General features: G+C 42.8%; 1 protein-coding gene across 4 annotated transcripts in view; it reads left to right on the top strand.

Moving 5' to 3' along the window:
- uhrf1bp1l (UHRF1 binding protein 1-like) overlaps nucleotides 1-15,517 on the top strand; it is a 131,885-nt gene that overhangs the window by 31,690 nt on the left and 84,678 nt on the right. For 3 of the 4 annotated variants that reach the window (NM_001130247.1, XM_018091953.2, XM_018091957.2), the window contains 9 exon segments: nucleotides 381-543; nucleotides 1,507-1,545; nucleotides 1,813-1,904; nucleotides 4,457-4,646; nucleotides 4,762-4,902; nucleotides 6,668-6,838; nucleotides 7,095-7,275; nucleotides 9,022-9,105; nucleotides 11,111-11,293. In NM_001130247.1, the coding sequence (NP_001123719.1) occupies nucleotides 381-543; nucleotides 1,507-1,545; nucleotides 1,813-1,904; nucleotides 4,457-4,646; nucleotides 4,762-4,902; nucleotides 6,668-6,838; nucleotides 7,095-7,275; nucleotides 9,022-9,105; nucleotides 11,111-11,293 (1,244 nt within the window). 4 annotated transcript variants of the gene reach the window in all.

Genomic DNA, 15,517 nt, shown 5'->3' with positions numbered 1-15,517 from the left:
CCCCACAATGCCATCCCACCGGCTAGAATATAAATCGCCGGTGGGATGGCATACGTGGCGCCGCAATTTGACGAAGTTGCCTTGAGAGGAAACCTGGCCGACTTAGACAAATCGCCCGCGACAACTGATCTCCCCGTGTGTCACTGCCCTTAGTGCGAGCAACTCCCCATGGGACATTAGCCTTGTATCAATGTTGCCCAACCTGTATTCATAGTGATTGAAAACAGAACTCCCAGAACCCTCCTACAGGGCTTCTGAATAAGAAAGTACTAGAGAAAAGTTTGTGGTTTCTTAAGTTGGTTTCATGTCCGGTTGAGATTCACTTTTCTTTTCCCGACAAACCAAGTTAGAACATTGTTTTCCCCCTTTTTATATTTCAGATTCACCAAGAACCTCTCTCCTGACAAGATCAATCTGAGTACTCTGAAAGGAGAAGGCCAGCTGACCAACTTGGAACTGGATGAGGAGGTGCTCCAGAACATGCTGGATTTGCCAACATGGCTAGCAATCAACAAAGTCTTCTGCAATAAGGCTGCCATTCGGGTCGGTTTCCTGTGTAATTGAGAAATGGTCCTGTTTCTATTTTATGTGTGGGCGGGGGGGGTTGCTATTTGCCCTGCAATATAACTCAAAGCAGAGGGTCAATGTGCATTCCTCACTCCACACCCAGCCTTAGAACGCTGTCTTCCTTCCACCTACCTCAGCTCTTTACCTGATGCAAGTGGCAACTGCATTGTTCCCTGTGACTAAAATTACAAAACAAAACAATGAAAACCTAGTTGCGGCTATAGGGCAACTGGGATCCATTATCCAGAAACCTGTTATCCAGAAAGCTCTGAATTATGGGACAGCTGTCACCCATAGACTCCATTTGAATCAAATAATTCACTTTTTCAAAAAAATATTTCTTTTTTTTCTCTGTTATAATAAAGCAGGACCTTGTACAGGTATCGGGTATTACGGAATTCACATTTTTAAAAATGATTTCCTTTTTCTCTGTAATAATGGAACAGTACCTTGTACTTGATCTCAACTAAGATATAATTAATCCTTATTAGAGCCAAAACAATACTATCTGGTTTAAATAGTGTTTAAATAATTTTCTTAGTAGACATCCGAGCATTCTGGATAACGGCTCCCATACCTGTACTTGATCCTGACAAAGGTATAAATAATTCTTTTTGCAGGCAAAATAATCCTATTTGTTTTAATTAATGTTGAAATGATTTTTCAGTATCTCTTATCTGGAAATACCCAAGTCCAGAACATTCTGGATACGAGGTCCCATACCTGTAATGACATCTTTTACCAGGGAGGATAAAAATGCAGAAAAGGGCCAACTTACTCAAGCATCATGGGTAGATAGTGGAGGTCGGAATATTACCACCCTGGTCACTAGTGGACATGAGAGTTCTGGGGCGGTAAGGCAGATATCCTGAACTGGGTTTATAGTGATATGTGATTATTGCCTGAGCGTTAATAATGGTGCCTGACTCTGTATTGCAGATCCCTTGGACAAAGCTGAAAACCCATCCTATTAGCCTGGTTAGTATTACTTTTTGAGTACACAGGTAACATTTTGCATAGCAATACACTGAATGTGGAATTTCCAGCCACAGGAACAATTTAGAAATCTTTAAATCTGGAAGATTTTTCCCTTTAGGGATACAGTACACTAATGGCTTTGATACTGGCACCCAGAATGCCAGGGGGTCACTTAATGCTGGTGCTCATTTTTGAGTAATATTACCAGTTTTTAATTCTGTTTGTTAATGTAATTAACAATCTGTGTCTGTATCTGTGTTCCTGCAGTCCCTGGACAAAGTCATAATGGAGATGAGCACCTGTGAGGAGCCACGGAGCTGCAATGGACCTTCCCCTCTTGTAACAGCGTCAGGACAAAGGTATCTTATTTATTTACACACGAACATACATCTATATAAATTCCAGTCCTGAGAGTCTAAAGTTGGCCATAAACGGGCCACCTTTAGACCGATTTGGCAGCTTATCTGCCTTATGTGTATTGGCAGGAATGATGGACTTGCTCAACTGAAATCTGGCCTGAAATTGGCAAGATCTTGATCGGACAGGTTTGATTTATCCATCGGATCAGGAACCACATCGGCTCATTTAATGCAGTCCCCGAACCAACAGTGCCTATACCCTCCGTTTTAATCTGATCGTTTAGCCCCAGGGCCAAATGGCTGAATTAGCCCGATATCTTCCACCCATACGTCCGTAGATGGCCACCTTAAGGCAGTGAATGTGCCAGAAGCCTGCATTTGGCCCTTCATGCTATGGATATTAAATACTTGTTAAATTGTATAACAGGGAAGTGCTGGCATGACCGTAATTGTCCCCATGACAGCTGTCATACTGATTTTCTTTGCCCTCGAACATAGGGTCAGGGAAGGATTGCAGAAAATACTATGTCTCTTTTCATTAAAAAGAATGTTTTTAAGCCCCATGCCTGGCTCAAACCCAAGGCCAGCTTTAGAGGAAGAGACAGTGCCATGCCAATGCCATATTTATAAAGTATAATATATTGCCTTACATTGCATTCTGTCTAGGTTATTGTCAATGCTGTGTGCTACATGGTGATATTTACACAATGAAATTGTCACTGAGGGCCCCTACCATGCTGTGTGGAACAACAAAAGGGTAACACAGCAAATTCAAGTTTTTAAGTAAAGTCTTTCTTTAAATTAACTTTTAGTATGTTTTAGATATTAATATTCCAAGACAATTTGCAATCATCCTCATTTTGTGTGTCTTTTAGTTATATAGCTTTTTCTTTATCTGCTCTCCATTTTGGTATTTCAGAAGCTATCTAGTTGCTAGAGTGCAATTTAACTTAGCAACGAGGCAGTGGTTTGAACAAGAGTTGGGAATATGAATAGAAGAGGGTCTTCATAGAAAGAAAGGTTATAAACAATAAAACTTAGCCTTATAGTAACAATAAAACTAGCCTCACAGATAAAAAGTTTTTAGCTGCTGGGTTCAGCGACCCCAATTCAAAAGCTGGAGAGAGTCAGAAGAGGAAGGCAGATCATTCCTAAACTATTAAAAAATAAATAAATAATGAAGCGTTATTGCAAACTTGCAAAATTTTAGCGTCTGAGTTGATTAGTGATAACATAACATAGGGTCCCTGTCTGGTTTGAGAATTACAACAATCAGAGCCTCTGTCAAGGGTCGGGGTAGGGCACCGGCATCCCATGCATTTTGAAGGGTATCTCCGCTGTGGTTATGGGAAGATTTAGCCAGACTCTTTCTGAAGGGGAGAGAGAGGGAATGGGAATGTGGTCCCATAAATTGCAGGAGTTGTGGATTTGTGTAAGAGACTGTAGAGTCATATAAGTTTTGGTAGAACTTGGCAAAGGTGGAGGCAATTTCCCGGGGGTCACTTGATATGCTTCCCTCTAGGGTTTTTATTCTGGCTGTGGTGGCTTGCTGAAGTTTGGCTGTTTTTATCTCCTTAGTCAAGTAGATGATTTTTATACGCTGAATCTGGTTGGTTAGGGCTCAGGCAGCCAGCGAGAATATTACTGCAGGTGTTTGCTGGGATTTATTTAACTCTGGTAACCAAACATGACTGGGCATATTTACTGAGTGTGATACGCTCACCTGAGAGGCTCATGCACATCTACACAGCTAGCTTAAGAGCGTGACGACTGATGTGCCTGGTTGCACTCCATATTGTTTCATTCCAAACTCTGGCAGCAGTCTTAAAGGGAAAGCATCCCTTATTTAAAGTAGATTGTTCTTTTCATTTTAACTTTTCAATGGTTCAGTGGCAGTGGTATGTTACTTACAGGGCAAATATGGGATAAACATTTCTTGGAGATACCATAATAGGTAATACCCTGTTATTACCTATGTTAGTATTTCTATATAGTTTATGAGAAACCTTTCTTTTTGCTGAAATAAGTTTAATCCTTTCTTGAATCTTACCTCTGCTCACATAGTTTTGTGGTGTTAAAGGAACTATCAGTCTTTGGCTGACTACATCCCAAAGGTGTTACAACTCCCACACCCCACTAGACCACTTCTCAGTCTGACTCCTTACATGGGTAAAATAACACAAGAAGCCTGTAGGTCGTAATAAGGAAATATGTGGTTAGCCAGGTAGGAAGACAATGGCGGCTCAGTCAAACTACAAGTTGAGCAAACTACACCTTCATAGCAGGTAGGGGAGTTAAAGCCAATATAAAAATTGTGCTGGATAACTATAAATTAAACATTAACAAAATGAAAATTTTTTTTTTTAAAGCTTTTTGTTTTAATTCTATATAGGCACCCAAGGCCACCCCTTAAAACTGCCACCCTAGGTATGGGTACCTATATAGAAATACAGCCCTGGCCTTACCATTACAAATTACAACCAGTAGTGTCAGTGAGGTTGAGACTTGGTTTCCACACTGTTTTCTACTTATTTATATTGGTGCCTTTGCAGCGAGTACGGCTTTGCTGAGAAAGTAGTAGAAGGAATCTCCCTTTCTGTAAATTCAATTATAATCCGTATCCGAGCAAAGGCGTTCAACGCTTCCTTCGAGCTCTCCCAGCTACGAATATACAGTGTGAATCCCAACTGGCAGCATGGAGACTTGCGATTCACTCGGATACAGGATCCCCAGCGCGGCGAGGTATGAGCCTTGTGCTTTATCTCCATTTCCTTGGAATTCCTATCCTCCTCATAGAAATGAATATCTATCGATTGTCACTTTTATGATTAATTTTGTTTATTCTTATATTTTCTAGGTTTTGACATTTAAAGAGATAAATTGGCAGATGATTAGGATTGAAGCAGATGCCATTCAGAACTGTGACCATGAAATCATGAGCGCCCCTGTACGATTAATCACTAATCAGTCCAAAATTCGAGTCACACTGAAAAGAAGGGTGAGCAAAATGACTGTCACATTGTTGACTGCTGAAACACGTCTGTTTGCTGTGTTCATTGCCTCCAGACTGGATTAGCCAGGGATTTTTCATAAAACAATCTTGTAATCCTCTGTTATGGGATTGGAAGGTGAATTAAATGCATTTATGGGCATAGGCCAAGCAGAGATTAATTTTCTCTGAGATCTTGCAGTTGGAGTTTAGGAGTTAGCCGTGCCCACCCCATTCCTAGTTATGCTTTAGCCACGAGTCACAACACATTATGCCATGGCCATATTCCATGCTAAGCCCCTCTGGGAGCATTATAAATACAGGTGGGATTAATAGATATTCTTGGGATATAGAGTGGTTGTTCTCTAATGTGAGGCCAACCTTAAAAGAGAAGGAAAGGTAAAAACTCAGTAAGATTTATCAGAAAGGCCATAAATACAGCCATAAGCACTCACAGAAATGCTGCACTGACTTCTCTGTGAAAAGATTTCTTGTGTCTGTAATTCATGTGCCAGAGACACGCAGCTCTCTGCTTTGTGCTCTCTCCTGCTCCCCCCTCCCTCAAGAATGCTAAGAACTCACTTAGCCCCCTTAGGAATGTGGATCGGAGCCAGTCAGCAGGAAGCTGACTCATAGTCTTACAAACTTAGCATGTACATTTGGTCTGGGTGTCTGTGCAGGAGTGAGGCATTATGGGAACTTTCTTTACACAGCTCAGTGTTTTTTCTTCCTGTTTGGCTTCTGATCATCTGAACAGGTGAAATATGGGAAGACTTAAGGGCACTATTGAGACAACTGAAGGTATGCCTGCAGCTTGAGATTAACTCTTTGTTAGCTTTTCCTTCTCCTTTAAGGTTGCCTACAATGCAACGATTGGTTAACGATTGTTAACTCGTCAGATATGCAGGTAGAAGAAATAAAATTTTACCCCATGTTATGATTCAGCATCAGACTTCCTCTCCTAAATCCTTAATTCCCGGGGCCAGAGTCTGCACAGCTCTCTCTTCTTTCCTTTCTCCCGCTCCCCCCTCCCATAATAATTCATAAAACTCACTCCCCCATCCCTTAGGAATGTGTGATCTGGGCTACCAAAGGCTAAAGCTACAACAGGAAGCTATGAAGGCCAAGCCAAGCTAAAATAGCAGCTGCTATCTCAAAACAAACAGAGGGAGCTTCTAGGGCCCTTTACTCTGGTATGGTAAAGCTTTCTGCAGAATAAATATAGTGTTCTAGGTGGCACTAATGTGGCTAATCTATTGGCAGTAGATGCCAAAATGACTTTCCTTCTTCTTTAAAGGTGAACCACCCCTTAAACTATAATAAGTACTTGATACCCCTGTTTTACATCTTTAGATCTGTAGCAGTGTTACAGTTTACAGGCAGGTGATGTACTTCAGCTGTAGCAGACCCAAAACCCCCTGAATGTCTGGGAATTCTAGCAAGGGAGTAGCTAGTAGTTATAGTTGCACAACATCAGAACACAGCGAAAGAACCTTTACTGAGTCAAAGAGGGAAATGGTTGTGGTTAGGCATTAGTGCAGATGCTTTGTTGTCACACGTAGTGCAGTGGGAGCATATTAATAAACAGGGCAGACCCAGTGGTTGCTGGATAGCCCAGAGGATTGACTGATTTGCAGTTTCAATATATGTGTTCTTAACAGATATTTCTTAAGGCTTTTGGAGTCAAAAGTCATGAATCATATTCATGTATTTCTGTTCATAATGTGAATTACTGTATAGCATTTAATTTCCCTGCCTCTTTGTATTGTGACAGCTGAAGGACTGCAACGTTTTGGCATCCAAACTGATATTAATGCTGGATGACCTACTGTGGGTGCTGACCGACTCGCAGCTCAAGGCCATTTTTCAGTATGCAAAATCACTAAGTGAAGCCATTGAGAAGTCCACGGAGCAGAGGAAGAGCATGGCATCCGAGACGACGCAGGTATTCTGGTGCCAGTGTCTGTGGTAGCATCTATTACCCCCGTATATAAACCCTACTGGAACTTTCACTTAAGTGCTGCCATGATATATGGTTGAGTAACCAGGCAGTTTAGTATGTCACTTGGTAGCTAGGCCAGTGGAAGGGGCACAGAAATGGAATGCACTATGCACTTGTCAGGTGATAGTTGCCTGAAAAAAACCTTAAATGCCATGTATTTTTATTTCTCTAAAATGATAATACACATTTGTTTCCACAGAGCCCCCCGCCACCCGTCAGTTCCCAGCACATAAAAACTCCCCAAACTTCCATGACCCCAGAGCACAACCACGCCATCCTAAAGCTTTTCAGGGACTTTGATGTTAAAGAGACCTCATATCATCTGGTTATCTCTCACTTGGATCTTCACATCTGTGATGATATTCACTCCAAAGAAAGAGGTGATAAATACTGCTGCAAGGCTGTAAGGGATATATGGGTAAAAGTGGAAGTTACCTTGGAATTCTTATTTGTTTGTAGTTGGTGATACACTGAATCCAGGATTCAGCCAAGATTCTGCCTTTTTCAGCAGGATTTTGATTTGGCTGAATCCATGCTCCTGGCCCAACCCAATCAGAATCCTAAAAATCATGTGAGTTTTTACAGCGACATTTAACCCTTCTGAATCCCAATTAGCATATGTTAATTAGGATTCGGTTTGGTAATCGGCCGAATACTTTACTAAGCAAAAGTGGATTCGGTCCATCCCTAGTTTGTAGCGAAATACAGTGTAAGTAGGTTTGCGGTTGGTCTTTAATTTTTGGTTATTTTATTTTTGTATTCTGCTTCTCTAAGGCAAATTCAATTGGATGAAATACACCTTATGTTCCATTTTTATTGCCCTGGTTGTGAGTCTGTTCAGAATTTAAAGGGCTATTGAGTAAGGTTCCTCCTCTGTACAGGGTAGAGAGAGCCTTAAAAGATGTGATTGCTAGGTCTGCTAGAGTCAAATTAAAGGAACAGTAACACCAAAAAATGAAAGTGTTTTAAAGTAATTAAAATATAATGTACAGTTGCCCTGCATTGGTAAAACTGGTAAGTTTGCAACAGAAACACTACTATAGTTTATATAAATGAGCTGCTATGTCAACACGGGGGCAGCCATTGAAGCTGGGAAAAAGGAGAAAAGGCACAGGCACATAGCAGATAACAGATAAGCTTTGTAGAATATTATGGGGTTTTATCTGTTATCTGCTAAGTAACCTTTTCTGCCTTTAAGTGCCTTTTCTCCTGTAAATGGCTGCCCCCGTGGCTACACAGAAGCTTTATTATATAAACTATAGTAGTCTTTCTAAGGAAAACACACCAGTTGTACCAGTACAGGGCAGCATTACATTATATAGTAATTACTTTTATACACTTTCATTTTTTGGTGTTACTGTCCCTTTAACAGCAGTCTACATAGTTACATAGTTATAGTAGTTACATAGTTACATAGGGTTGAAAAAAGACCAGTGTCCATCAAGTTCAACCCATCCAAGTAAACCCAGCACTCTTAACCCACACCTACCAATCCACACTCACATACATACACTATACACACAACCACTAGTACCAACTGTAGATATTAGTATCACAATAGCCTTGGATATTCTGATTGATCAAGAACTCATCCAGGCCCCTCTTAAAGGCATTAACAGAATCTGCCATTACCACATCACTAGGAAGGGCATTCCATAACCTCACTGCCCTCACCGTGAAAAACCACCTACGCTGCTTCAAATGGAAGCTCCTTTCCTCTAATCTAAAGGGGTGACCTCTGGTGCGCTGATTGTTTTTATGGGAAAAAAGAACATCCCCCAACTGCCTATAATCCCCTCTAATGCCCCAATGATATTATGTCACACTCTTGAACTGGGCCCTTCTGGCTTCTAGCAGAGAGATTATTACACAATAGGAGGCCTGTGTGAGATAAGGAGCCTGTGACCAGCAAGGCAGAAGAACATTATCTGCATAAGCATGGCTAGACAATTTGAGCCTGTTAACACCTTAATAGAGGTTGCGAGAATAAAGGAAAACGCAAATAATCGTACAGATCATTCTCTGTATGGTTTGTATTAACATTAGTATACAGGTGCATAATAAACCTCAGCAGGTATGCTGTGTATTGCAATAGTGTAACCTTTTTCTTTTTACTGATTTTACAGCTTTTGCAAGGCGGATAACTGGAGGCGCCATGCAGTTGTCTTTCAGCCAGCTGACAGTCGACTACTATCCATACCATAGAGATGGTAGATATAATGATGTTTATGTTGCAATAAATACATACGTATGGGGCAGGATTGGTAGTGGGGTTACACTCACCTTCAGTAAAAGAGCAGAGTTTCCAAGTAGTTTAAGGATTTTCATCACATTTTGCCATGACAGGTTAAGTGGTGCCTGAGGCAAGGCCATTTACATAAGCACCCCTGCAGAGCTATGCACCTAACCTTTTTTAGGTCACATTATATTCTCTATACCAGTGGTCTCCAACCTTTTTGGCACCAAGGACCGGTGTCAAGCACGAACATTGTTCCACGGACCGGGGGGTGGGCGTTCATTCGCGCGTTCATCTACGCTTTTCTACGTGCGTGTTGCGTTGATCGCCGCAACGCTTTTATACGCGCCTTTCTTTGGGCGGCACATTTTTACCGCGGCCAGGAAGTGAGGCGGCACCCTAGAAAGCACCCTGTTGCCCAGCACTGGTCCGCGGACCGGCGGTTGGGGACCCCTGCTCTATACTACAGTTAGAGAAGATACCATGGCATGGCACTTGAGCGCACCTCGCACTTTACGTTTGTGCAAGCTCTTGTACCCCAGATTTTTTGGCATTGGAGGTAAAGAATTTTTTTAATAATCCATCCGATTAGGCTTCAATAAAAAAAATTAAAAAAACAGGATCACATTCAAAGGGTTAAAACAAGCAGAAAAACATGTCTGTGGTTCCATGGAAAAAACACTGAAGTCTGTGCTGCAAGAAGAATTAACGGCTGAAACTGCAGCAGCTGCAGTCAATAATTTGGACAGACCCACTGGGAATAATAAAAAAGAGATCTAATTATTGCAATTTGTAGCCTTTGCTAATTTAACAGCTAAAATAGGTGCAGGGTATCTGTCTGTGTTGGCAGTTTGCACACTAAGTTCCGTGTTTCTATTGCTGCTTCATCTGTTTGTTGTTTTTTTAGCTTTATGTGACTGATCATACCACTAATTATTTAATCTCACATCCTTGATGGGTAGGCCATGCCTCCTGCAAGTTTTGTAAGGTGATTATTACACTACAGGAGGGCTTTGTGGGGTAGAAAAGAAAGGCTGTACTTTGCATACAACGAATAGTGGAGCATTGTGCAAGGCTGAACCAGCAAGATGAAAATGGAGCAGTCATGGTTTGGTCCTTTTCTTCGAGCAATATAAGGGGTCATTTATGTTTCCCTAGGGAGCAATTGCTAGAATGCTAAGGGGCACATCTGATAGGCACTTGTGCCTTAGGAAAAGCTGTGCCTTCATCCTTGCATCAGATTTTCAGCATCAAGAGGCACAGGCGATCCCTGTGTTTACCACTTGCCATGTGGGTCAAGTGGCTACCCTCAGGCCTCTGAAACAGAGCCCAGAGGCCCATGGGAGTTAAGTCTGCTGCTTAGTACTGTACATTACATCATATAAGGAAGTAAAAAAAAATGTAGCTGAAGAAATATTCACCTTAGAATCAAGGTGAATAATACTGTTGAACCTTTAGGCTGGTATGTATAATTGTATAATTTTATTTATAAAGCGCTACTTATGTACGCAGCGCTGTACAGTAGAATACATTAATACAAACGGGGTTAATAAGATAATAGATGAATACAAAGTATAACAATAAATACAAATAAATACAAGATACAGTTACAGTTGCAATAAGTTAAGAGTCAAAGACACAAGAGGATGGAGGTCCCTGCCCCATAGAGCTTACAATCTATATGCTTACAATTTTTATTGTAAGCAAAATAAGTTCATTATAAAAAATATGGCTTGTCTAGCCATATTCATTTTTAGGGTTTAGTTCTCCTTTAATGTGAAGTGTTAGCCTTTTAGCCTTTGTATAACATTCACATATCTATTTTCTATAGCCCTTATGATTAATACACAGAACAAGGATAAAACGTATAACTTGCAGAGAGGTGGTTTTGCGTTCCTTTTTTTCCCCCTTTGTGTCTGTCTTTTCCTTTACACCAGGCTGTGAAACCTTGGCAATGATGCAAAATTTTCATATTGCAGGAGATGGCTGCAGTCACTGGATGCACTATGGTGATGCAACAAAAACAAGATGTTCTTGGGCACAGGAATTGTTGCATGAATTCAACTGCAACATTGAAATGCTTAGGCAAGCCGTCAAGGATTATAACCCCAGCTCCCCAATCAAAACTGTGCCAAATGCGTCCCAGCAGTATGGGCAAACAGGTATGAGAATTAAAGAAGATGCACTATCCATTCTTTGTCTTAGGTTTGGTTTAAAAGGTAGGGTAGCTGTTCTGTGTCATCTCGTCCCCTGTGGCTGTGGGATAGCTGGAGAAATGGTGCCTAAAGACGGTGTCAGACTGGGACCCCAGGGGCCCACCAGAAATCCTTAGATCATAGGGCCACTCTCCAAACTATGATGGTTCTTGTACTAGCAGTGGGATAATAGCCTCTGGGAAGGGACTGTGGCTGTGGGATAGAAGGTATACTTGGGAGAGAAGCTGCCTATAGTAGCAGTGGGTATCATTGCCACAGGGAAGGGATTGTGGCTGTGGAATAGCACGTATAGTAGGGAGAGTCGGTGCCTATAGTTGCAGTGGTGATAATAGCCTCTGGGAAGGGACTGGGGCTGTGGGATTGCAGGTATACTTGGGAGAGATGGTGCCTATAGTAGCAGTGGGTATAAATGCCACTGGCAAAGGACTGTGGCTGTGCAGCAGCAGAACACCTTAAAATTATGGTATTTATTGAATACTGGACATACAGAAAATTGGTCTTAAAGGAACAGTAACACCAAAAAATGAAAGTGTATAAAAGTAATACCAATATAATGTACTGTTGCCCTGCATTGCTACAACTGGTGTGTTTGCCTCAGCAAGACTACTATAGTTTATATTAGTTAGCTGCTGTGTAGCCATGGGGGCAGCCATTCAAAGGAGAACAGGCACAGGTTACTTAGCAGATAACAGATTAACTCCCATTATATGGGACTTTATCTGTTATCTGCTAAGTAACCTGTGCCTTTTCTACTTTTTTTCCAGCTTGAATGGCTGCCCCTGTGGCTACACAGCAGCTTATTTATATAGTAGCTTTTCTGTAGCAAAAACAGTTTTTTGCAGAGCAACAGCACATTATATTTTAAACACTTTAATTTTTTGATGTTACTGTTCCTTTAAAATAAACAGAAATATCCAAATAAGGCATTTTTAAATGAAGTAGTATTGAGGAATAGTGTGTGGCACAACTTTATGTATGTATATCTTTATTTATAAAGCGCTACTTATGTATGCAGCGCTGTACAGTAGAATACATTAATGCAAACAGGAGGTTATTAAGATAATAATAGATAAATACAAAGTATAACAATAAATACAGGATACAGTTGCAATAAGTTAAGCATCAAAGACACGAGGCTGGAGGTCCCTGCCCTGTAGAGCTTACAATCTATATGGGAGGGTAACTTACAGACACAAATAGGCAAATATAAGTACTCTAGGTCACAGTGCTGTGCGAGTTCTCCAAAAGGTCTTTAAGTTTAGTTTTAAAAAGACTGAGGGAGGATTCTCTCCGGAGGAAATTAGGGAGGGCATTCCATATGAAAGGAGCAGCAAGGCAGAAAGGTTTAAAGTGGGAAACAGCAGTAGTAGTGGGGGGCGCAACCAAGTGGTTGCTCTGCAAGGAACGAAGGAGTCGGCCAGGAACGTACGGAGACACAAGAGAAGAGATGTAGTGATGGGGGGCTTTAAAGGTTAAGAGAAGGAGTTTGTAAGATATTTGGTGTGCACATTCAGCCAGAGGCGTGGGTTTTGAGCCCAAATATGCTTAGGCTGAAGGGGTGAAAATGAGTCAGTGGTGGAGGCTAGTTTGCTGTTGTACTTGCTAACCAGGGTATCGGGGCCAGACATCTTGTCGTTAAAGGAGGAGAGACTGGACCTGAAAGAGTGAGCTAAGGCCGGGAAGTCTACATCTTGTGTATTTCCAAATTAATACAGTGGGGGAAGGAGCAGGTTGGGAAGGAGAGTGAGCGACAGAAAATGTAACCAGGTGATAGTCAGAGAAGGGAAGGGACAGATTTTTGGCAAAGACTAAATCCAGAAAGTGGCCATTCTTATGAGTCAGAGCGTTTGCCCACTGCTGGAGTTCAAAGGAGGAGGTTAGGCGAAGAAAACGTGAGGGCCAAGGTGGCAAGGGATCATCAATGTGGGAGTTAAAATCCACAAGGATGATTGCAGGGCCATAAGTACAGAGGAAAAAAAGAGAGCCAGGTTTCAAAATCAGAAAAGAAGGTAGCAGATGAGGAGGCTGACGGGGACCTGTAAATGACAGCCACCTGTACAGAGAGAGGATGGAAGATTTAAAGGGCATGCACCTCAAATGAGTTAAAAGAAAAAGCGAGAGGAATAGGAATGGATGCGAACCGACAATGGGAGGAGAATTCAAACTCCCCCACCGCATCCAGTGGTCCGTGGGGTGTGGGAGAAAGACAGAACTCCTTGAGAGAGCTCAGCTTCAGTGGCGGTATCATTCTGCAAAAGCCAGGTTTCTGTTAGTGCGAGGAGATGAATGATTTAGAGCAGAACAGATCATGGATGAACATAGCTTTGTTAGTTAAGGAATGGACATTTAGAAGGGCACAAGAAAACGGAAGGCAGGAAGAGGGAAGAGTGGGAACCTGAATAAGGTTAGAAACAGCAGAGGAACGAAATGCTTTAAGCATGAGGGCAGAAGGACAAGGATGAATATAAGTAGGTATGGAGCAGGGCCCGGTGTTTGGAGAGACATCCCCTGCAGCCAGCAATAGTAGGAAAAAGAGTGAGAAGATGCGAGTAGAGGATTTAAAATGAGTGCGCCTCTGTGTACGGACAGTAACTGTGGGACAAAGATGTTGTAAGTAGTTATAAAGCGTGAAAGAGCTGGAGTATGTAGATGGGAGCAAGGGGGAGGATATGTGGATGGAGTATGGACAGACAACAAGGGGGTTAAAGGAAGAGACTACCTTAGGGATCACCATGCATACAAGCAGTGGAAATGAAGTGAGTTTTGCCATTAGCAGGTGGGTCATAGTCTTGTAGCTTTTAGAAAATGGCAGAAGCAGGTTCCTCAGTGCATCAGCAAATTGTTCTGCATTTTAGACAGTTCATACATTTCAAGCAGCAGTTTGTAGTGGCTCTCCTTGTAGTTCTCCTTGCAGGGCCGCCATCAGGGGGGCACAGGGGGGACAGTCATCCCGGGCCCGGACGTTTCTAACTTTAAAGGGGGCCCGGCCGTGCTAGAGTTTTCTTAGCTCGGGCCCCCTTTAATCGAGTCCGGGCCCTGTCACTACTGGCGTCCGCCGCTATATCCCGCTGCTTTCCGCTCCATCTGCGCTCCATCTGCGCTTAAATAAGGTGACGTCACACGCACGTGGCGCAAACTTTATAAAAGCGCAGATGCTGCAGATAGCAGCAGGACATAGCGGTGGACGTCAAGGAAGCCGGGGGAAGCAGCAGGGGGACCGGAGGAAGCAGCAGGGGGACTGGTGAGGAACTGAAGGATGCTTGGGGGAGCTGAAGGATCTTTGGTGGGGGCTGGAGGAAGCAGGAGGACACTGGGGGGACTGGAGGATGATGGGGGAGCTGAAGGATCTTTGGGGGGGCTGGAGGAAGCAGGAGGACACTGGGGGGGGAACTGGAGGATGATGGGGGAGCTGAAGGATCTTTGGGGGGGGCTGGAGGAAGCAGGAGGACACTGGATGGGGGAACTGGAGGATGCTTGGGGGGGCCCTGGAGAAAGCAGCAGTATGCTTGGGGGGCCCTGGAGAATGCTGGGGGGGAGCCGATGGAAACGGGCGGAAGCAGTAAGCAGCGGGGAGCGGGCCATAGTATGAGTAATTTGGGGGGGGCCCTGGCTACCAGTGTTTTAGGGGGGCCCTGGCTACCAATGTCTGTGTGTACTTTGTATTGATGGGAGGGGTTACTGGGGGAGGGGCCATTGGGGGCGTGGGAGGGCCTAGAAAATTTTGTTGTGAGGGGCCCCGTGATTTCTGATGGCGGCCCTGTCTCCTTGTGTTGAACTCCTTGTTAAACTCGTTCAGATCACTTGTAAATGAATCACTTTGGTACGCATCACCCCAGCAAATGCTCACCACCCCAGCAAATGCTCTCCGCTAAGAAAGTCTTAATAAATAGGGAGAGACAAAGCTGGGCAGCACTGCACACAGGTCTGGGGAATCACAACTTATTCTACAGTAATTGATCAAGCAACAGACTCACCCAGCTGTGTCAGATGTGGGAGTATAGCAAGAGTGAAGCTGAACCCTGAGATAAAGTGACTTACAGAGTTTATTTATGGGGGGGTCATACAATGTACAAAACTACAGAGAGAACTAATAATCTATATATATTTTGGCTAGTGCCTAAAGTGAAAAATGAAAACTACTTATATTGGAATTAAATGCAGATGATATTG

The sequence above is a fragment of the Xenopus tropicalis genome, chromosome 3 (genome assembly GCF_000004195.4).
Source record: "Xenopus tropicalis strain Nigerian chromosome 3, UCB_Xtro_10.0, whole genome shotgun sequence".
In the NCBI taxonomy this organism is placed as follows: domain Eukaryota; kingdom Metazoa; phylum Chordata; class Amphibia; order Anura; family Pipidae; genus Xenopus; species Xenopus tropicalis.
The sequence above is the reverse complement of the archived record's forward strand: the minus strand, read 5'-3'. Positions and strand labels throughout refer to the sequence as shown.